The sequence below is a fragment of the Rhinatrema bivittatum genome, chromosome 1 (assembly GCF_901001135.1).
Source record: "Rhinatrema bivittatum chromosome 1, aRhiBiv1.1, whole genome shotgun sequence".
NCBI lineage: Eukaryota > Metazoa > Chordata > Amphibia > Gymnophiona > Rhinatrematidae > Rhinatrema > Rhinatrema bivittatum.
In genome coordinates this window covers 86,946,731-86,970,946 of record NC_042615.1, presented here as the reverse complement: position 1 = coordinate 86,970,946, position 24,216 = coordinate 86,946,731, and the positions used below count along the sequence as shown (strand labels likewise).

Here is a 24,216-nt window from a genome sequence, read left to right as displayed (position 1 = left end):
CTGGCCATGAATTCTAGAGTTTAACTATGCACTGAGTGAAAAATAATTTTCTTTGATTAGTTTTAAATTAGCTACTTGCTAACTTCATGGAGTGCCCCCTGGTCCTTCTATTATCTGAGAGAGTAAACAACCGATTTACATTAACTTGTTCAACTCCTTTCATGATTTTGAGGACTTCTATCATATCCCCCCTCAGTTGTCTCTTCTCCAAACTGAACAGCCCTAACTTCTTTAGCCTTTCCTCATAGGGCAGCCATTCCATGCCCCATAACATTTTGGTCGCCCTTCTCTGCACTTCTCCAGTGCAGCTATATACTTTTTGAGATGCGGTGACCACAATTGCACACAGTATTCAAGGTGCGGTCTCACCATGGAGTGATACACAGGCATTATGACAGCCTCCATTTTATTTTCCATTCCCTTCCTAATAATTCCTAACATTGTTTGCTTTTTTGATCGCCACAGCACACTGGACCGATGATCTCTTTCCTGGGTGGTAACTCCTAAGGCAGATTGTGTAACTACAGCAAGGGTTATTTTCCCTATATGTATAACTTTGCACTTGTCCACATTAAATTTTCTGCCATTTGGTAGGGGTGTGCATTCATCTGCAATGTAGCGTGAATCTGCAACGTATATGGCCGGATTTGTTGTATTCGTTGCATTGCGAAACGTATCGTGATTTCCCACGAATACAACGAATCGAGGCCGAATCATTTGGCCGTCGAAATGGCAATTTTAAACACCCCCCCCCCCCAAGACTTGCCTAAATTCCCGGGTGGTCCAGCGGGGGTCCCAGGGTGTCTCCTGCCCTCCCTCCGTCGGCTGCTGGCACCATCTTGTGCTCCTACCATGTGACAGGGGCCAACCAATGGCAGCGGTAGCCCCTGTGACATAGTAAGGGCAAAGGCTATCGGCGCCATTTTGATTACTGGCAGCCGACGGCCCGAGTGCAGGAGAATGCTCCCGGACCCCCGCTGGACCACCATGGACTTTTGGCAAGTCGGTGGACCCTCCTGATCCCCACAAGACTTGCCAAAAGTCCAGCGGGGGTCCGGGAGCGCCCTCCTATACTCGGGCCGTCGGCTGCCAGTATTCAAAATGGCACCAATAGCCTTTGCTCTCACTATGTCACAGGGGCTACCGCTGCCATTATTTTCTTCCCCAACACACAAGGGATTTCTACCCATAAAGATTTGATTGTTAAGTTAGTCTCATGCAGGATCTTTATCCTGTTGGACTCAATGCCATCCCAGACATAAAGCGCCATCCTGCCACCAAGATGCTCCTCTGGTATGTACCCTGGTATAGCACTATCCCATTGGGTATCCTCTTTCCACCATGTCTCTGAGATGTCAATTAAGTCAGTGTCATCATTCACTGCTATACACTCTAATTCTCCCATCTTCCTTCTTAGACTTCTGGAATTAGCATACAAACATTTCAAAGTGTGTTTTTTGTTTGTATTAACATTCTGCTTTTCAGCTGCCAGGGATAAATTGGAATCTTTTAACTCAGGTGAGTTTTTAATTACAGGCACTTGGACTACTTTTATTATTAATGGAACCTCTCTGTTGGGATGTCCTAACTCTAATGCTTCATTTGTATCCTTTGAAGATACTTCCCTCCGAACCATGCACTGCTGAGTGACTGTTGGCTTTCCCCTTTGTTCTAGTTTAAAAGCTGCTCTATCTCCTTTTTAAAGGTTAGTGCCAGCAGCCTGGTTCCACCCCGGATAATGTGAAGCCAATCCCTTCAGAAAAGCCTCCCCCTTTCCCAAAAGGTTCCCCAGTTCCTTCCAAAACTGAATCCCTCTTCCTTGCACCACTGTCTCATCCTAGCATTGAGACTCCTGATTTGTGCCTGCCTCTGGGGACCTGCACTACCCTGGAGGTTCTGGGTTTCAGCTTTCTACCTAAGAGCCTAAATTTGGCTTCCAGAACCTCCCTCACATTTTCATATGTCGTTGGTGCCCACATATACCATGATAGCCGGCTCCTCCCCAGCACTGTCTAAAATCCTATCTAATTGATGCGTGAGGTCTGCCACCTTAGCACCAGGTAGGTATGTTATCAGGCGATTCTCACGCCCACCAGCCACCCGGCTATCTACATTCCTAATAGGGATGTGAATCGTTTTTTGACGATTTAAAATATCGTCCGATATATTTTAAATCGTCAAAAATCGTTAGGGTCACGATACAATACCAATTCCCCCGATTTATCGTCAAAAAATCGTAAATCGGGGGAAGGGGGAGGGCAGGAAAACCGGCACACTAAAACCCCCTAAAACCCACCCCGACCCTTTAAATTAAATCCCCCACCCTCCCGAACCCCCCCCCCCAAATGCATTAAATTACCTGGGAGTCCTCCGTAGCGGCGGTCCGTGGCTAAATCGGGGGAAGGGGGAGAGCACGAAAACCGGCACACTAGATCGTGAGGTCTTCAGCCGGCGCCATTTTTCAAAATGGCCGCCGCAAAATGGCGGCGGCCATAGACGAAAACGATTCGATGCAAGAGGTCGTTCCGGACCCCCGCTGGACTTTTGGCAAGTCTTGTGGGGGTCAGGAGGCCCCCCCAAGCTGGCCAAAAGTTCCTGGGGGTCCAGCGGGGGTCAAGGAGCGATTTCCTGCCGCGCCATTGTCCGTACAGAAAATGGCGCCGGCAGGAGATCGACTGCAGGAGGTCGTTCAGCGAGGTCCGGAAATCTCGCGAGGGTTCCGGACCTCGCTGAACGACCTCCTGCAGTCGATCTCCTGCCGGCGCCATTTTCCGTACGGAAAACGATTCGCGGCAGGAAATCGCTCCTTGACCCCCGCTGGACCCCCTGGAACTTTTGGCCAGCTTGGGGGGGGCCTCCTGACCCCCACGAGACTTGCCAAAAGTCCAGCGGGGGTCCGGAACGACCTCTTGCGTCGAATCGTTTTCGTCTATGGCCGCCGCCATTTTGCGGCGGCCATTTTGAAAAATGGCGCCGGCTGAAGACCTCACGATCTAGTGTGCCGGTTTTCGTGCTCTCCCCCTTCCCCCGATTTAGCCACGGACTGCCGCTACGGAGGACTCCCAGGTAATTTAATGCATTTGGGGGGGGTTCGGGAGGGTGGGGGATTTAATTTAAAGGGTCGGGGGTGGGTTTTAGGGGGTTTCAGTGTGCCGCTGGACCACCAGGTAATTTAAGGCATTTGGGGGGGGGGGATTTAATTTAAAGGGTCGGGGGTGGGTTTTAGGGGGTTTTAGTGTGCCGGCTCACAATTTTAACGATTATGACGATACTTTACACACACAAACGGCAACAATACGATTCCCTCCCCCTCCCAGCCGAAATCGATCGTTAAGACGATCGAGGACACGATTCAGATCTCTAATTCCTAATAATCGAATCACCAATTATGATGGCCGAGCTGACCTTTCCCTCCTTAGCAGAAGCCCTGGGAGACACATCCTTGGTGTGAGAGGACAATGCACCACCTGGAGAGCAGGTTCTTGCTACAGGATCCTTTCCTGCTGCACCAGATTGATGCTCTCTGATCATGAGACCTTCCTCCTCCAAGGCAGCACCAGGGATGCTGGACTGGAGTTGGGACTTGGCTACCATGTCCCTGAAGGTCTCAAGCATATACCTCTATGTCTGCATCAGCTACTCCAGGTGTTCCACTCTAGCTTTCAGAGATTGGATTCATTCTCTGAGAGACAGGAGCTCTTTGCATCGCAAGCACGCGTATAACTTCTCAATGCAAAAGACTGGGAGGCCCCCCTCTTGCTGCTGAACTGCTGCCTTCATCTTAAATTTGTTCAATTCCTAGTTAAGTTTTAGGTTGCTATGGGTGTAGGATTGCGTACAATTAGGGTGCTTTAAATGTATTAGTGGATTTACTATATGTCTGGTAGTGGCCTACAGGGGAATGATCAAACTTTAGATAAGTTATGGGGAATTTCCGAGTTTAAGTTAAAAGGCAGATTTAAAAAAAAAAAAAAAATTTAAGTGTGAAAATGACACCTGCCTATAAATTAAAGGATGAGCTAGGGATGGGAGGGTTGGGAAATACCTGTTTTGTGCCTGACTTTCTGACTATCTATTTAAAATAAAACACACAAACTTCTGTTTGTTGCCTGACTTTCTGACTACCTATTTGAAATAAAACATACCCCCTCAAGAGGGCTGGGGGGGGGGGGGGGGGGGGGGGGGGAAGGGGGGAACACTTAATGCCTGAAAAATGTTAGAGTGTTCATTCATGTTTCCAGCCTGGTTTGTTGTTTGCTTGTTCTGCTTTGGGGCTTTCTGTGTGGATACCATGCTGTCTTTTTGAATGTCTCATTGAATTTCTTACACTCAATAAATATATTGAACATAGATATCCTGAAAAAAAAACCAAACAAAACATACCCCCACCCTTTTTTGAAATTCTTTCCAATGCGCATACCAGGAGATATGCGCGTGGCTGTGGGCCTCTTAAAATCCATGCGGCCTGCGCTCGTCCCAGTTGGGCACGTACCTCCTGGATTTGCCGCACATAGGGCTTTTAAAATTTTCCGTATAGGTAATTATACTAATTGTCTGGGCCATAAGTGAGAGCTTTCCCCCAGAGTAAGAATCCACCCTGGGATAGAGAGTTAAGCATGGGAGAAGTGCTAGCCGGATGCATGACCTGAAGAGAACAAATAAGTTGGTGTATGTTTGGGTCCCAAACTTCCCCAATAACTTCCCCAATAACATTAACACAACTTGCATCTTAAAATCTCTGCAGATTCCTTTTTCTTCTTGTTTTTGGCAGCCAACAACATGCTGCTGGTAATGTCTCACTCATGACTACCTCTCTGCCCCGTACTTCATCTGTAACAAAAAAAACCCATCTCTTTTTACCCTAGACTTCAGAGAGACAGCTGCGATTGGTTAATAAATCTCATTGGTACTCGATCCCTTGCCTGTTATTGCTACAAAGATGAATAGGTAATATATTGCTTAACTAAGTGATGCCAGACATATTTCATTAGTTCTTGGTTCCAAGTCAAAAGGTTACCATTCACCAGTTTGAATTTCAACATCGTGTTTTATGTTCCTAGAGATGACTTCATTATAATATTCCATCTACTGATGACATAATGTCTTCAGGGTGGCACTGATTGTCAGCCAATGGCACACACAGCACTGGCTTCCAGCCAATAGGATCAGTTCACCATAGAATTATTTAAATATACCAAAGCTGAAATCCTCTTTCTCTTCCCCTTGGAATTTCATACGGAGAGGAGAAGAGGATATGTTAGTCAGTGAGGGTGAAAAGCCTTTGTGTCTTTCACAAGTACATTCAGTCCCCTCTACCAAGAAACATGTTCTCTTTCAAACTGAAAAATAGGTGCAAGGCAAAGACCCTTTTAAGGCTCAACTGTAGCTAAAAACTAAACCTTATATAATAGCCCCTCCAGACCCATTATTTATTTATTTATCTATTTATTTATTTGTTTGTTTGTTTGGTTTTTATTTTGTTTTTCAGCACTTCGATACCATTATGGCCTTGGTGAACTCCTTTTAGCTAAGGCTAGGCAGTTAGAAAAATTGGGAAGCCACATTCGATTCAGCCCCTCCCTTTGGGATGGTCATTCCCTGGAAGGGAGGGCAGTGAGAAATGGAAGGCAGTGCTTTTGGCTTTCAGTATAGGTAGTAGTGAAGGAGAATTATTCCTGCTTTTGGTTTTCCAGGCCTACTTCGAGGACCCAGGCAAACCCTGTCTGGGGAGACTAAGCAAGGATGGAGGTTGCACTTCCAGACCACTAACTGGTTGGTTGGGAGCACCTCTGGGTTGTTTTTTCAGGATTAGCATTTTTTTTTTTTTGTAAGAGGCCATGTGAAATCCCTGGGTGTCTCCTGGGTTCAGTTAATGGGGAGCCCTGTTCCTGGGGTGCCCAGGTTAAGGAAGACCTGCCCCTCTGTACACTCTGTGAGGAAGGAGATATGGTGGTGTCCTGATACAAGGGCACTCCGGTGTTTACTTCCATTTTAGGGAAAGGATTTTGGGTTAAGCAGGAGAACAGGGAGGTCAATTTCACTGCCGCTCTTCCTGCCCTAGAATGGAACATGAAGAGCTGCATTGGTCCTGAGGTGGTCCTCCTATCAGGGATCATAGAGAAAGAGCAAGTGAGAGAAAGAGAATAGGAAACATTAACTAACTGTGAATAAGAACCATTTGAGAATTTTGAGGACCCCCCCCCCCCCCCCGACTGGAATCTTCAGCTTCTGGGGAGAGAGGCCTTGGACTCTCTGTGACCTTTTCGGAGGGGTTTTTCCTGTCTCAACAAAGGATACCCTGCCCACCTGGGAGCCTCATTACTTCCACACTCTTGAAAGTGAAGCCCTCTCAGCTCCTGGTAATAGAGACCCCTGCACAGATTGAAGGGGAAAAAAAGACTGCAATTACAAGAGGTCCTGTGGTACTGAGGGTCGATTTAATTGTGCCATATTCTACCTGCTTCATCAATATTTTCTTTTTGGACTCACATTTCTTGTCTCCAGAGTATTTACTGGTGCTCACCGCACACACAGTGAAGGAAAAGTGCCTCTCTCCCAGGGAAAATAAAGCGCAAGAAGGCACCCCTGTCACTCCAGGCCCTGAAAGATAAATCTTTCCTCCCACTAACAAAGAATCCAGCCCCTGGGGAAAGAGAGACTGTGAAAGAATTAGTTAGGAGTGGGTCTGTCCTCGAAGAGACAATAAATTCTTTCAGAGCCCCACTGGTGTTAGGTCTGCACCCGGAGATGAGCTTACACTTATTTAGCAGAGGAGGAGAGTTAAATTAATACAATTCTCCTATGTCAATGACTTACAAAGAGCGCGATCTTGATAGATTTATTCTTTTGATTTTTTTGTTTCTTGTGAGATGAAATGGTGAACAGAAAAAGTCGAAGACAACAAAAAAAAAAAAAAGAAAGCTTACTTTGGAAATACTTGTAAAAGCCAGAACTATTTTGTGGTTCAGAGTCTGACTCACAGTAGCAGAACATAAAAACCTAACATGCAGGCTCCAAGGTAAGCAATGAATATATTCTAAGGTTTGGGTTAGGTAGATAAAGTACATTTTTCAGTACAGTATACAGCGTTTCCCTTGTCAGCTAAGGAAAAATGACGAGCATAATTTTGTTCTTTTCTGCCACTGAACAGACAATAGATTTTAAGTAATCTAATATGCTAAGTGGCTGCATCCAGACAGTTGAGTAATAGCCATTTTATCAACAGCTGGCCAATGAATCACTTTTTTGTTCGGTCAGACTTCTTTGAAGGGTTCAATCAGTGTAAAGTTAAAATATCCAAAAGAAAGAGCAAGAGCACTGTAAGTAATTTGACAATGCATGATGCAAGCCTTAAATAATCACTGACTATTAATTTATAAAACAGATGAGACTTGTGATGTGGGCTGACTTCGGTCTAGACTGAGACAGGAGTGTGAAACACATTAGGGAGATGGAAGATAGCAGTGACAAGAAAGCTCTGTTGCATGCTACACAGGCCATATGGGGTCAAACTTTATGTCATTTGGCATACAGATGTGCTGTACGAGTACATAGGCAAATATAGCACCGTGGCAGGCAGGCCAGTGGCGGGGAAGCAAACATTTTGCTTCCCTACAGCTTGCTCCAACATGATCTCAGCTCATTAATACTATGATGAGATAAGACAGACAGTCTGTGGAAACACTTTCTTTGAAATTGAGCTTGCTGCTTTCTGGAAGGTCACCACAACCGCTAATATACGGAAACCGGATTTTGTTTTTAGAGATGGCAATTCATTTATTTCTTTATTTTCATTTGATTGATATAGCTGATGCATACCTCTCTGGAATGCATTCTTTTCCTCTCTTACACTGCATATTGGGACTACCGTTTTTTAAGCTTTTGAAAAATTTCTAGCATACTGGTCCAACTTCATCAAGGAGTTCTGTTTTCCAGTTTTGCTAATTTCTGATTGGGTGGCTAATAAATGAGTTTGTTTCTTTAGTTTCATGCATGAGCTGCTCTGATCTCTTGAATTTTAGCCAGTTTTAGACCAGTTTTGCCCTCTGAGTTTCCATAAAGAAAGAAACAGAAAATAGTACTTGAGGCACTTGATTTTTTTTTTTCATTTTAGAAAATCCACAGAAAGCCCAATCCTGGAAATTACAGACCAGTGAGCTGATATCAGTTCAGGTAAGCTGGTGGAAATGTTGTTAAGAACTGAATCTTGGATAGATATGGCTTAATGGAGATGTCATTGCTACTGAGTGATACTTCTGCAGGTGATGTTGCACACCAGCATTTGTCAGACACTCCACTTGCTTCCCTTTACTAACATCCTTGCTGCAGTGAACACACCGAGCAAAATGCAGGTCCTTCCTCACTCTAAAGTGCCTCCAGAGCAGGGACTTCTTTCACAATCTCTTCTCTACATCCTTGGGGGGGTTGATGCTGGCATTGGTATTGAGGTCGAGGGTGGACCCTGAGGAAAAATTCCAGGAGCATTAGTCATGTTCACTGCAGCAAGGATGTTAGCCAAGGGAAGCAAGTGGAGTGTCTGACAAATGCAGAAGCATCACCTGCAGAAGCTTCACTCAGTAGCATTGACATCTGGGAAGGATGGCAATCTATTTATTTATTTATTTATTTATTTATTTATTTATTTATTTAAAGAGTCTTCTATACCGACATTAGTCGAAACATCACATCGGTTTACATCGAGCTATAGGAAGGAAATTACAAATAACAGGGGAGAGGGTAGGGGGATACAATGAACCAATAGAAAAGCAAGAGAGGCATAGGAACAAATCAACAGGTGAACTAGAGGGCCTTGAGGACAAATCAGGGTCAAATTCAGAACAATGTAACATCACAATTCCAGGGTCATCAAGGGTTTTGGGGAAAGGCAATAGTAGCTTGGGAACACTTTCTGCAACTCAAAGTAAAAGTAGAGGAATGAGGTTGAAAAGGGGGCTACTTTTCCCCAAGCTGATCCCGTGGCCAGTTCTAACAGTCAGGTGGCAGGTCAGCAGTCCCCAACCATGTGTCCAAAATGGTGTTCCATAGCACAGCCCTGGGACAACAGGCAGGCAAAATCTAAAGTAGCAACAAAAAGCATCGGGGAAATAATTGCCCTTGATGACCAGTCCCTGCAGGTAGTGGAGAAAGCGGGCTTTAAGCATCTGCTACATATGCTAGCTCCCAATTACAAAATCTTCATCAGGACTACATTTAACAGGAAGGTTATCCCCACACCAGTACCATAGTCGCATGCAGGTGCAGCAGATGGGAGCAGTGTGCATTTCACCAGCAATAACTGGACCAGCAGGAACGCCGTGCCCGCTTACCTCTCCCTGACAGCACACTGGTGGGACCTGGCTGAGGCAGGGGCTGGCAGCAGCTCTAGCAGGGGGAAAAAGCATCAGGGTGTAGGTGGGCTTTGCTGAATTCTCAGATGATACTTAGTCCCCATACCTTGTTCATTATTCTATCAGCCATAAGAAAGATGCTAGAGGCAGCTACATCGGAAAGGCAGGAGTCTACAGGCAGGTTTCTTTGTGACGATGATACAAATATGATAAAGGCAATAGAAGATGATGACTTTCAGGACCTGAAGGACCTGATAGAGAGGTGAAGAAAAATAACAGGGCATTTCCATCAAAGCATGAACGTGGGGCAGCTTCTTCATGAGAAGCAGGAAGAGTTTGGGATGCCTTACAAGCATCTGATTCAAGATGCTGGCACCTACTGTTCCACCTATATGATGCTGCAGAGGTAGTGGAGCAGCAGACACCTCTTCATGATCTGTTTCTGGAAACAGATAGTTGTACTTTGCCCCCCCTGAGGCATCATGGTTGGATAGTGATGAGACAGCTGGTACAAATCCTGAAGCGCTTCAAGGATGCCATGGAGAATCTGAGTTCCAAATGTGCCACCCTGGGTAGGGTCTTCCCTATAGTAAATATTGTGGAGGAAAAGTTAGAAGGTTTCCAATAGCAAGAGGGAATGGAAGCAGAGATGTTGCAGTTTCTGGACTCCTTGCAGCAGCAGGTACAAGAGAGACTGAAACCTCTCACAGAAAACAAAACATAAATGCTTGCTACACTTTGTGATCCATGGATAAAAGGGAGTCATAAACTCCAGTCCCAGCATCTCAAATTCAAGAAGGAGATGCTGGTCACTAGGGTGTGTGAAAAGGAGCACCAGAGGCAGAGGCACAGTGGTGATGCAGCACAGGAAAGAGTGGCCACTTCAGAGAGTAGTGCAAGCAGGAGCAGTACCCTGTCAGCTTTCACTTCCTCCCCCACCTCAATATGCCAAAGCCTTGCTGCCTGCAAAGAACTATCATTCCTGACACGGGCCATATCTAAATAATATGGCAAAAGAGAACCTTGGCCTACCCCAGAAAAGGAGACTGCAGCAGAAATGTCTGTGAAATGCTATCTCACAGATCCTATTGAGGACATAGACACAGATGCGTTGTCCTTTTGCACACAAGTCCACAATCTGGCCAGATCTAGCAAAGGTGGCTCAATAATATCATTTCTGCCCACCAACTAGCATGTCCAGTTAACTTATCTTCTCAATGGCAAGTGACATTGTGAGCCCTCAATGCTCAAAGCTGGTTCTAGAGTTGATGGAAATGCTAGTCTTTTTGAAAATCAGTCTGCCTTTGCTTTGGTTTCAAGAATTTCCATGCGAGTGGCAAGATGACTAAAAGTATCTCAAACATCTTGCTGCAGTTCTGTCTACCTCTATGCCTCAGATATACCATCACCTTGATGGGTCTTGCTACTTGGTGCTTCTTTATTGTTCTCCCACCCTGTTTGATTGTTGATTATACATGAGTGTAATAGATAAAAAATGTGAAAAAAGAAAACAATACAAGTTTTTCCTACCACTCTACCTCCTTTATGGTTCTTAGTTGTGTTCTACCCCTCTCTAATCCCAGCCTAGTTCTCCCATACTATTTGTTTGTGGGTTATACTGGTGTTTTGTCTCCAGAATAAAAAATATCAAAAAAGGAAAAAATTACAAATTTCCTCTCCCCCCACCTCTTGTACGGTATTCCATCTTGCTTTCAATGCTTGTCTAGGTGGTTTTGGCACCTCTATGCTGTTTGTGATTCCCTGCACGTATGCCTTGGGGAAATAGACACCTCTATGATGTTTGCGATTCCTCACACTCTTCACCTTGGGGGTAGACATCTCAGTACTGTTTGGGATTGCCCACACTATATACCTTGGGGGTTTTGATGCCTTTTTGCTGTTTGCAGTTTCCTGAACTGTACACCTTGGGGGTCTTGCTGCCACTGTGCCTACCTGCCATGCCACAGATATACTGCCTTGGGGGTCTTGTTAGTCCTACATCTAACTGTCATGGTCCTGATGTTCCACTTGTGGGTTTTGCTGCCACTTTGCCTAGCTGCCATGCCACTGATGTTACACCTTGGGGATCGTGCTGCAACTCTGCCTATGCCCCTAAGGCTAAACCTTGGGAGGTCTTGCTCCTTAGCTTCCATTCTCCTGATGAACCAACTTGGGGGTCTTGTTGTCAATCGGCTTGGCTGCCATACCTCAGATTTTACACATTTGGGGTCTTTCTGCAACTCAGCCTTGATGCTATACCTCTCTTGCTATACCTTGAGGTTTTTTCTGACACTCAGCCCTGATGCCTTACCCAGACTATATATCTTGGGGGTCATGTTGCCTCTCTGTCATGCTGCCATACCCCAGACTATTCTCCTTTTGTTCTTACCACTGTGGGTGGCTGCTTTGTACCTCTCTTGGTGTCTTGAAGTCTTCATGCCATTCTTAGTGCTGCTTTTGTGTCTATTTCTGCCATTTTTGATGCTTTGTTCTCCCTTCATGGTGCCTTAGGATGTTCATGCTAATTTGCCCCTATTGTGCTGCCTTAGGGAGTTCATACCACTGTTATCATTGACTTCTTTGAAGCCTTGATGTGTTCTTGACACTTTTGCTGCTGCTTTGCTTCTCTGACAGTGCCTTGAAGAAATCCTACCACTGCGGGTATGCTTTTGCCTCTTTATAGTGCCTTAGGTTTTTCATGCCACTTTTGATGCCACTGCTGCAATCTTGGTGCCTTGGAGTTCTTTTCCTCCTTCTGATGTTGTCTACCCACAAGTTTAATTAGAACTGATCAGAAAATACCAATTTTGAAGCTCAAAATAGGCTGCATTGCTTCCCTCATTTACTTAAATGAGAACCAAAAAAATGAATGAAACGAAATTATTTTTTTCATTTGAAACTAATAAAATGAATGGAGGTGACCTATGAAACAAATAAATGAATGATAATTTTGCCTCTATTCATCCATACTATTTAGTATGCGCATAAAGCATGCATAAAATCATGTTCTGTGCATACTTTTATGTCTATATCCTCCTGGTCTAATTTCAAAGAGCCGCTTATGTGCAGAAAATTGAGTGTTATGGATGTAAGGGCCTTTGAAAGTTAACCCATGACATTCCTACAGTACTTACTACAAAGAAAGCCTAAAAATGAAACATAATTCAGGCATTAAATCATTTCAAAATATAAGTCCTATCAAAAGAAGTTTTAAGTCTTGTATCTCAATTGGAAAATGATGTTTACAAGCTCCCTTTACAGGAAAAAGGGATTTGTTATCTGAAATAACTACAATACCTGAATTTTAACTCACCCTGAGCTTGGATTTGGAAAAGGCTGGTAATTAAATCCAAATGGTTCTAGGATGCTGGGAAACAAGCACTAAGTCTGTACTGCTTGTTTTAGTACATTAGTAAATTAGTACCAAATATTTCTGATCCTGTTGCAATCTACACCTGATAATTTCTGTCATACATTCCTACAGGCAACATCATTGGAAAGTTAGACATTTTCACTTTCCAGGGACTGAGATTATTTATGTGACAAACAGCTCTCAAAGCATCACAACTGAAAAGCAGCTTAGTGCATTGGCCATTTTGATTAACAGATATTTATGCTAACAGTATTGTCCTATTCTTTGATGTAATGATGTGAGAGATTATGATAAGTCAAAACTAGACATTAACTATGAAGTCTTAAAGATATATACACTTGTATAAATGGCTAAAGGGTAGCCCCAGCTATTCAGAATACAGAATCAGGATACGTCAATACTGTATGCAGTGGCAAACAAAGAATAATCTTTAAAAAAAACTTCTTACAAATGTCAAAATAACAAGGTTTATTTTTTAAACCAATGTCGAAAATTAGTTTAATATCTCTTCTATAAATTAAAGATCTGAAAATTCTTACCAGGTTCAGCTGCAGATCGGGGCTCTGTTAATCATACGAAAAAGAAAAACAAGAGAAAAGAATCATTAGGTATAGGTTATATTTACTCTCTTATTATCTATCAAATACACCATTCAATGTCTGTCTAAAAGAATTGAATCAGCAGGATAATACACTCTGAGAAACCAAAGAGATGGTGATCAGTATTTTGGAAATGATCAATTCTGCAGACAGTGCCAATCATAAGAAAAACATGACATTCATCTCTGGACAAGGTAAACTGCAGCAAGTAGATTCCAATATGATTTCCTAATTTATTAAAAATTAGTCAAAATAGATTCATTCTGACTTTTGTAAGGGTGTCTAGCCCTCACTAACAGAGAAACTTCCAGCGATGGGAGATGCAGGGAGGTGCAAGGTAAAGAGTGATTGATAGGAGGACTCCTTCCCCAAAGGAGATGGGTTTTAGAGGTGGTATAAATAGGGATGTGAATCGTTTTTTAACGATTTAAATTATCGTCTGATAATTTTAAAATCGTCATTAATCGGTAAGGGACTCGATACATTAGGAATTCCCTCGATTTATCGTGAAAAATCGTTAAATCGAGTACGGGAATTATTTGGGGGGAGGGCGGGAAAACCGGCACACCAAAACAACCCCTAAACCCACCCCGACCCTTTAAAACCAATCCTTTACCCTCCCCCACCCTCCCGACTGCCAGTATGGCGCCGATCGCCTTTGCCCTCACTATGTCACAGAGAGCGATCGTCGCTCCCTGTGACATAGTGAGGGTAAAGGCGATCGGCGCCATTTTGAAACCAGTCCAGCAGCACTGGCACCAAGGGTATGATTGAAGGGATGGCTCCCGGACCCCCTGCTAGACCACCAGGTACATGTAAAAGGTTTTTGGGGGGGTCGGGAGGGTGGGAGAAGCAAAGGGGTAATTTGTAAAGGGTCGGGTGGTTTTTTTTTTATCGGGCCATCAGCGCCATTTTTATCAGTGGTAGCCAAAATGGCGCCGTTGGCCCGAGAGCGGGAGATCGCGCCGGGCCCCCCCCCCCACTGGACCACCAGGTAATTTAACATTTTGGGGGTGGTTCAGGAGGGTGGGAGAGCAAAGGGGTCATTTGTAAAGGGTCGGGATGGGGTTTTTTTTTATCTGCTCAGGCCTCACTAACAAATTAACGATGTGAATTGGAATCGGAACAGATTCCAATTCACATCTCTAACAATCCGATTTTTTTCTCCCTCCATCCGAACCTGATCGTTAAAACGATTGGGCACACGATTCACATCTCTAGGTATAAAAGATGGCTCCATGTGTATTAGGGAGGAGTCCAGTCTTGGAGTTTGCTAAAAGGAATTCTAAATCAGGTCTGGAGGTGGTCAGGACTGGTTCTGCAGATAAATTTTATATCCTTTGATTTACTAGAGTGAGAAAAGTGACCTCCCTCTGGTAAGGGCTAAGAGCTAGCTGGGAAGATGAGGACTTCTGATCCAGTGGGGACACTATCAGACTAGGGAAGCGTGCAGCCAGAGTTGTGATTGAAAGTGAAGAGGTTTTTCCATTTTCCTTTGAGACTCAAAAAGAAATGAGTAAATATGTGTGAAAGGTAGTTATTCAGCCATCTCTCTGTGCCTTTTCAGGCAAAGTGGCTTTGTCCATTCTCTTTCTTCCTCACTTCAGTCTCCAGGGCCTAGGCCATCTCTTCATCCTTGCCTTACATTCCTTGCTACTCAGGGTCTGTTCCTTCTGCCTTCCTCTCACAATACTTCTCCATTTTTCTTCCCCCTGAGTTCCTCTTGCATCTTCTAGGGTGTAACCACAGGTGATGGAAGGAGTGAAGCTTGGCCCTTCCTTCTCCTGATGCTCAGGACAGGGCTCTTCCTTTATTGTTCCTTTCTTTTTATTCCTACCCAACTTTATCAACATGATCTTGTCTGCATCTCTGTACGCTTGCTAGTCTTCCTCTCACTTAGTCAATTGCCCTACTACAACATGGTTTTAACACAAATTTGTAAATTATTTTACTCACTATTTATTTATTTATTTATTTATTTATTTATTTATTTATAGTTTTTTATATACTGTTGTTTGGGGGTACCATCACAACAGTTTACATAATTAATAGAAATATAATAAGATAACAATAATAAAAGTATAATATCTAAAATAGAATTCAATCAGATAGTACAAAATTAAACAAACGCTTATGTAATAAATAAATATACAATTAAAATAAAGTTAAATCAAATTGATATCACATAAAAATTTCTTTAAAAATAGGAAATAAAAGAAGAAAAAACAGTAAAGGAAATTAATTGCTGGATCTTATATCAATCATGGTCTTGATAAGCTTTGCCAAGTAGCCAGGTCTTTAAGTCTTTTTAAATGTTTTTACATTTGGTTGCAGTTTTAGGGGGTCATTTTCAAAGGCTTATCACTGCTGGCTTTCACAGGCCAGTCCCCCTTTGCCCCCCCACCCTTGTTTTCGCTGGATTCACCATTCTGAGATAGAATGGTGAATCCAGGCCTTAATTTGTTATTTTAAATCCATATTCACATCATTGACATCACTGACAATCCCTCATTGTCAAAGATGATTGTCGTCCATGATTGTCCTATCAAGGGGTCCAAAAAGGGAAAATGAAGTCAATCTGAGATTGATACACTGTCACCACTTGGCTATATGTTTCCAAGTAGAAAAGGTATCCCTGGGTTGTTGATTCAGTCCATGGCACATTCTCTTCTACTCCTGCTTTTCTACCTTTGGTTTCTGTCATAAGGCTTCAGAACCATGTAACAAACATTTTCTCCATTATGGATGGTCCTATACAATAGTATCCCATGGATGATGTCAATGTTATACATCTTCATTTTGGCCTTGAGGACATCTTTGAGGATCTTTCTCTGCCCTCCTCTTGAATATATTAAGTTAGGCAAATAAAACTTGTTTCTGGATTCTGGTGTCAGACATTCAACCAATATGGCCACTCCAGCAAAACTGATATTGGATCATCTTCGCCTCCATGCTTGTGGTGTTTGTTTGTGAAAGGACACTGATGTTGATGCACCTTTTCTGACTGGATTTGGAAGATCTTTATCAGGCAATGCTGATGATACTTCTCTAATATCATGCAGTACCTCTTGTACATTATCCATGTCTCAGCTCCATACAGTAGGCTGAGGATCATGGCTGCTAGATAAACCATTAACTTGGCTTCAGATCTGTTGTCACTGTCATCAAACATCTGTTTCCTCAGATGACTGACTGAAGGTTGCACTTGTACATTGAAAGTAATGTAGGTATAACCCCTGATCTGAAGTCCTCTCTGAGGAATCCATGAGCCACCTTCAATTCCAAGGGCACAAGATATTCAACCATCCTGTACAGTTCTTGTCACTCTCTGAGTTTCAAGATTCCCTGTCAGGTAGAGAGATTATTCTCCAAGGTCCTCAGTGTTGTTAAAACAGTCTTTGAATACAGCAGTAATCATCATGCTGGAAGCTGAAGGTGGTTTCTAATTTAACTTTACTGATGGTGCTATCCAATCCATTTATATGTTTGGTTCCTCAATAAATCTGACTTTTGATATTCTTAATGCATCTTTTCTTTTCCTTCCACATCTTTTTCCAATTGCAGGAGTAATTTTGGAGCTTCCTCCTAGAATTGGTGAATTAGGATTATTTTACTTCATTATGCATCTTTTAGTTTATTTCTGATCCTTGCCAATTGTAGTTTAGAAGCTCTCTCCCAAATTTAAGGATTCAGATTTCTCTAATCCAATTCAGTTGCTTTACTGTAAAGTCCTATAAGCATACCTTTCTCCAGATGAATATAATATACTTCTTACTTCCCAGCTCAGTCTTCTCACTATCCTCCTGATAGCATAATACTTAATATCAGTTGGGTGTCACTGATCTTCTCTGAAGAATGAATGAAGGTTCATTTCCTCAGTGACCTGCATAGGTCAATCAGTCTCTCAGGGTGAGAGGCTCCAACTTACCTTGCAGAGGGTACCACTGAGTTCCGGGATCCTTGGGAACTCAAGCAAAGGGTAAATATAACCAAGTTTCCAAATGGTAATCCAAAATGAGGAAAAGAAGGGTAGATAGAACTTCTTCCTCAAAACAAAAGGGTTAAAAGCAGGAATCAGCAATATAGGAGAAAGGCTCTTTTTCTTCTCATCCATACCCCGAGTTTCTTTAAGTAAATTCAAAAGTCCTTTTCCCAAAACAAAACAAAAAAAAAGCTAGAGGCAAGCATGTTTGCATGCTGTCTCTGGATAGGGCAACTCAAAATCCACACATACAAAATGGTGTCTTAGATTTGTTATAGGTAAGGACTCCACCATTAAATTCTTCCACATGGGGGAGCTACAACTCAATCAAATCTAACGTCTCTACTCAGTTAATTGGTATGCTCCTTTACTGGAGACTGCTTTTCTACAGAGAATTTCTTTGTCGATGTCAGTCTTCTGTGAGGGAAGGCTTCTGAGGTATGGGAAATGCTCAATATTTTTCAGACTCATTTACTGGACCTGTAGCAGCTCACATATACACACATGCACACACAAAGATGAATTCCATTATGTGTAAATAGAGAAGACTTAGATACTTGTTGCTGCAGTGTTTTTTTGTATTCCTTGATGCCTTGCTTGTGTTTGTGACCTAGCTGCCGGCTGTTAATTACCTTTGTTTATTTTTGAACCCTGATGACAGAATCATAGCAAAAGAGACAAACATCTGAAGCATCTATATTCTCACAGTTGGTTGGCCACTAACTACTGACTCTTTCAACATTGCTACACTGTTTGTCATTCAAAATAAATACCTGAATAATTGGATTAGGATTTGTTCATGCAAAGTTACACTAACAAATATTTTCCCTAACTACCAAAAACAATTCATGAGCACGAAAGAAGCAAAATCAGATTTTATTTCTTAGTGGTGATCACATAAATTGCATTAGACCTGGGCACAAAGCTCATATCTGTGTCCATAAACCTCTAACCTGAGGACTTGTCCATAGGTGCAATTTATTGAATTTTGATACATAAACTCAGTAAATAAGGGCAAAAATGGCAAAGTCCCAAAATGATTGAGAGTCTGTAGTAGTGTCATTATGATCCTCAGAACTCTACTCACAGGTTACAAGTTGGGTTTATGACAGTAATTAATTTTGTTCATCTCTGATATTATTTTTAGCTTTTGTCTTTGCTTACTTTTCTGAAGAACTCTGAAATCTGGTGAGTCATGAATTTCAGTTCCTTGTTGAAACCACTTTACTTGTAAGGGAGGTGTCGCTTTCACTCTGCATTCCAGGACCACAACCTGACCTTCTGATGCTGTGATATTTTGAAGCTCCTGAATTTAAACGAAAGGAATCCTCACGTCAAAAACCACAAGTCTATAAAGTAAGGCTTGCCATCTTTGCTTTTACTACCTTAGTAGATATCTCTCAGAAAAATGCAGCCTAGGGAATATAGCTGTCTATTAGGCACTATTAAGATCTAGATACTCAAGGATCAATATATCTATGAAAGGAGAAAAGAAATCTAAAAAATAATTATAAGCATGTGGCTTATGTCCTGAAGGACATTAGAGAAAAGTATTTATTATTTTAGTTTTGCATTTCACAGAGTTTTATTAATGGATTTTAATTTTGTTGTTAGTTTTTAATGCATTTTTACGGTTTATGATTATTACACTATAACCCACATTGACCATTTATTTGGAATTTGCGGGCTATAAAAATCCTACCCCCTAAATCATGGCTTCACTTGAAAGTCAGGTGAGTCACGCCCCTCCCAAGAAATTGCACAGGCCCTCCTCCAACATTCCAGACCCCACTTTGAGCAGGCACCCCTGGAATCTTTGGCAGAAGAAGGTGGAAAGTTTTCCTCTTGCTGGCCAAGTAACAAATTCAAAATAGCATCATGGAGCCTCTAATCTGAATGCCAAAACACTGGACTTTCCTGAAGAAAATAAATGCCTTACAAGTGCGTTGGAATATAAGTGTTATGTTCAGCCCAAGAAGACTCATAATGGATATAGGGCAATGTGTTCAAAGTACAACAGAGACAGGAAGGATATTTTAGAGACAATCCTTTAATGGGCTTTTCCTAATCAGTGGTGAGATCATGAATGATTAGGAATGTACTTTGTTTTAAACAAAATAGGAAATATCAATGACCTTTCCGATTTCATTCAGTTTTATTTTCTAAGTAAAATGAAAAATAAAAAAAAATGTTTTGCTTTTTTATTTCTTTTAGTCTACAAAGTAGATTCCCCATCCTCTGCTGCCTAAACTAAAAATAAAAGCCTTCCAAGGCTTGCCCGAAGTTCTCCCCCCAGATCTCTCTGTATCTTAGCTCATCCATGAGTCCAAAGGGGGAAGAGCCATTTTGAGGTAAGGCACAGGCAGGGCAGGAGTGACTGGAGCTCACTCCTTTCTCCTGTGGACCCACGGTTGAGGTAAGATGCAGTTGGGGTAGGGAAAAGGAGATTTGGGCAAGCTTGGGGAGGAGGTTTTTATGTAGTGTTTAGTGCACACAAATGTTTTAGCGCATGCTCTTGTAAAGTAGCATAGAATAAATAAAAACAAAAGAAACGGAAAAGAAACAAAACAAAAAAAAAAAGGCCTAAAACATGTAACACAATGATCCCCTCCCACCAATGAAACAAAAATTCCTGTACACCCCTATGGATGCCTCTGATTTAAAATAGTTTTTCTATTATTTGAACCAGTTAGTTATGTTTTGAATTTGTAACCATGTATATCTATTCTTTTCTATAGATATTTTCTGATATTGGTAAGAATATGTTTGTGTAATTTTGCATGAAAGGTACATTCAGCTGAGGTTGCTGTAGCAATTAATATTTATTAGTTCAGTATTAGGTTTTCTCTTTGACTGAACTCACCCACTATGTACTCATGTTCACTCAGAGCGTGCCCTGCACTTTGACATATCTGCTTACATAGTAGCATAAATGTCAGCAGATAAAGATGAAAATGGGCCTTCCAGTCTGCTCAGCAAGGTGTTTAGGGTTGTAGCTGCTGCTCTATGCAGGTTATCCTAAGGGTAAGGAGGTGCCATCTAAGCTGTAGGAGCAGGTGATGGCCAGACCTCTCCCTCCCAACTTTATTCATTCTTTCTTGCAGATTTCAGGTGTAAAGAATAAGTCTTTATTTAACTTGAAGTTCCAAAGCGCTCTCATTCAGGTCTTTCAACCTACATTTTCACCCTAAGCATACAAATATTTAGATGTCAGTCTAGATTTTGACTTCTTGTCAGGCTACTAGCAAAATGAGGTCTAAAAGCTGCCCCTGTCTTTATAGTTTATATTTTCAAAGTGTAAATTAAACTCTAGCATGAATATATAACAGAGAAATATAAAAAAGAGAAGTCAAACCTTGGTAAAAATAGGCGGAGAAAAGGCAGGATTACTGGATCCATCTTGTCGGTACAGATAAGAAGTCGGACTTTGAACCTGGAAATCAAACTGACTGTTAAAGTCTTGAATATGATATATTGTGTTTTCCTCTCAGCCTCAGCCTGTAAACCTTCAGTACTTGTCAGGGATTACTCTGTTCTTATGGTTCCTACAGTTCTAACGTTAGTTCTATTTTCAGTATGGCAGAGAATGGCTAGGAAGAGAGAATTGTGTAGCGAAGCTGGAGAAAAAGGTATGATGGTGAGAGAAAGAGGCATAGGAGGGTGAGAGGTATGCAGAGAGGAGGGTGAGAGGTATGCAGAGAGGGAGAGAAAAAGAAACCATGGCGGGAGAGAGAGGCATGGGGCCTGAAAGCTTTTATATCTGTACTGCGTGCGCGTGACTCTTTGCACATTGTATACTTTTACAAGCTATATATAATGGAGGCATTTTTCAAACATCCACATTGGGACAAAGACTGTGTATACTGTTTACCCACAGGCTTTGCACCAATATTCAAAACAAAAGTACACATGTACATGAAGATTTGAAAATGCAATCGATGTGTGCCCTTTTCCTCCCCCAACCTAAACATGCCTTCTGGAAGGCTATGGAACAGTGCATGGACAGTCAGCTGCATTATGGGAGGGCAATTTTCCGACATCTGATTTACATACAAAAAAAAAAAATCACTATTTATACGCACAAATCACTTTGAAAGTTGCCCTCCCCGCAGGATATTATTTCTAGCAGTTGCATTCAATGTTTTCTTGACATAGATATAGTGCATATTTCTTTCCTATTTCTTGCATAGTGCAATGTTTTCTTGACATAGATATAGTGCATATTTCTTTCCTAAAGACGTAAAGATTATTTTATGTATGTATTTATTTATTTATTTATTTTAATTACATCTTTTACCCGCCCCTCCAGAGGAGTCTGGGGCAGGGTACATAAAAAGATACATAAAAGAATAAAAAAATAAAAGACAAACAAAATACAATGTGCATGTAAGCATTAAATTCAATTCATTGGTTCAAAAGGAAGGATTACTGGAATGCCTCTGCGAACAATTGCTTTCTGAACAATTTAGTGTCCTGCTTATAATGCAGGGGCAGGGGTTGAGTGATTCAAAGGGTTGAATCGAAAATGGAAAATGAGGGTTCATGCATTACAGAAAGATGGTCTAAATTTGGAGAGGGATAATACAGGAGAAATTGGCTGGAGGACTGAAGGTTGCAAACAGGAGTGAGTAGCCATAAGGTGAATGTGAGCCATAGAGAATTAACATTATACAGTAAGTTATGAATAATAATGGCAGCCTTGCATTTAATGTGTGCAGAGATTGATAGCTAATGTAAATCTTTCCGAATAGGAGTGATATGATTTTGAATAGGAGTCCCAGTGAGCAGATGAATAGCAGAGTTTGGATAATTTGTAAAGATCTTAAAATTTGTTGAGGGAGGCTAAAGTATAAAGAATTGCAGTAGTAGATGAAACTAATCCCTCACAATCTACCTTCACAATATGAAGTAGCCCTCTTCGACTCACCGAACCTTCAGATCTGCCTAGTGTACTGCCCCCCTGGCTTACTGGAAAACAATATATCTCCATTAATTGAATTCTTCTTATCAAACTTCAATCATAAGAAACCCACTATAATTCTCGGAGACTTCAACCTTCCCACTGATGAACCACATCTATCACACTCATGCCAAACACTGATCGACACCCTATCAGCTATTAACTTCTCACTTGCGGTCAAAGAACCAACCCACAGAGCTAGCCACACACTACACCTTGTCTTCACCAACGATATATACCTACACAACACACTAATATCATGCTCGCCAGTTCCCTGGTCTGATCATTACCTCCTAAAATGCCAATCTGGAATACACTCGAAAAACATGACAAACAAACTCAATACCATCAGATTCAAATACAGACCTCCTTTTAACATTGATACATTACAAAATGAACTTGAAAAACAGCTCCCCGACATGGACTTTTCTAATACCGACGCCACTCATTCATGGACTCAAATAACATCTGATGTCGCCAACAACATCAACCCAGAAAAAAACAAACGTCTCAATAACAACCGAATTAAACCCAACCCATAGTTTAATAAACAACTAAAAGATACCAAGACCACCCTAAGAAAAAAAGAAAAAGAATGGCAAAAAATGAAATGCCAGACTTCCTTTGCCAACTACCGCATATACCTAGCCTACTATAAAAACTTACTAAACAATACAAAGTGAGAATACTGCAGCAAAAAAATTCAAAAATTCTCTCACAACCCAAAAACCCTTTTTGACATTGTGAACAAACTCATCTCTGACAATAACCCTACAGCTACCTTTACAAACACTAACTTGAGCCTAGCTATATTCTTCAAACAATAAATCAACAAAATAACTACAAACTTAAACAACCTGCCACAACAAAACATCACATATATCAGTAACAGCACCACACTTTGGTCTTCCTTTCGGCATATCTCCTGCACAGAAGTAGAGAATCCAATTAAAGCCTGCCAACCATGACCTTGACAAAATTCCAACCAATTCCCTTACAGAAATATCACAAATCATTTCCCCTACAATAGCTAACATCATCAACAAATCACTGGAAGAAGGATCTCTCTCTCTGACACCTTAAAACTAGCCATAATCAAACCCATCCTAAAAAAAAAGAATCTAGATCCCACTGAACTCAACAACTACCGACCTATATCAAACTTATCCTTCCTCGCCAGACTAACAGAAAAAGCTGTACTCAAACAACTGAACCAACACCTAGAAATAAACAACATTCTATACCCAACTCAACTTGGATTCTGTCAACACTTCAGCACAGAGACTCTACTCACTGCCCTTTCAGATACAATTATAAGCGGTTTTGACAAAGGTCAACGCTTCATCCTCATCCTCCTCGACTTATCAACAGCCTTCGACACAGTTGATCATAATAGCTTAATAAATAGATTATCTGAAATTGGTCTCACTGAAACGCCCTTGAATTGGTTCAAATCCTTCCTAAGCAATAGATCCTTTCAGGTAAACATCAACAACACCAAATCTGATCCAACCATCTTTGAGACCGGAGTCCCTCAAGGATCTGCCTTGTCAGCCATACAGTTCAACATTTATCTTCTGCCTCTATGTCAACTACTTTCTAGTCTTAGCATCACCTGACATACTACTAATTCCTATCTCCGACACATTTGAAAATACCCTCAAAAAATCAAGCAACTACCTAAACTCCATTAAACAACTACTAAACAATATGAAACTCTGCCTAAACATGGATAAGACAGATAATATACTACTAGAATGAAAATCCTCAACAAACAAAACCACCATCTCAACCCCCAAACTCGGTAATACAGTAAGAGACATCGGAATCTGGATCGACCCTAAACTAAACTTTAAAAAACACATTTCCATGAAAACAAAAGAAGGTTTCCACAAACTACAAACTCTAAAACACCTTAAACCCCTCCTAAACCCACAAGACTTCAGAACCATCCT

At 41.7% G+C, this 24,216-nt stretch overlaps 1 protein-coding gene across 5 annotated transcripts in view; it reads right to left on the bottom strand.

The window, feature by feature from the left end:
* PALLD (palladin, cytoskeletal associated protein) overlaps positions 1-24,216 on the bottom strand; it is an 805,838-nt gene that overhangs the window by 348,501 nt on the left and 433,121 nt on the right. For all 5 annotated transcript variants that reach the window (XR_003852153.1, XM_029572712.1, XM_029572641.1 and 2 more), the window contains 3 exons: positions 20,657-20,734; positions 18,466-18,607; positions 13,260-13,283 (listed from right to left, as the gene is read on the bottom strand). Coding sequence is in view for 4 of the 5 variants with exons in the window: in XM_029572712.1 (XP_029428572.1) it covers positions 13,260-13,283; positions 18,466-18,607; positions 20,657-20,734 (244 nt within the window). In the remaining variant the exon portion in view is untranslated. The remainder of the gene's footprint in view (positions 1-13,259; positions 13,284-18,465; positions 18,608-20,656; positions 20,735-24,216) is intronic.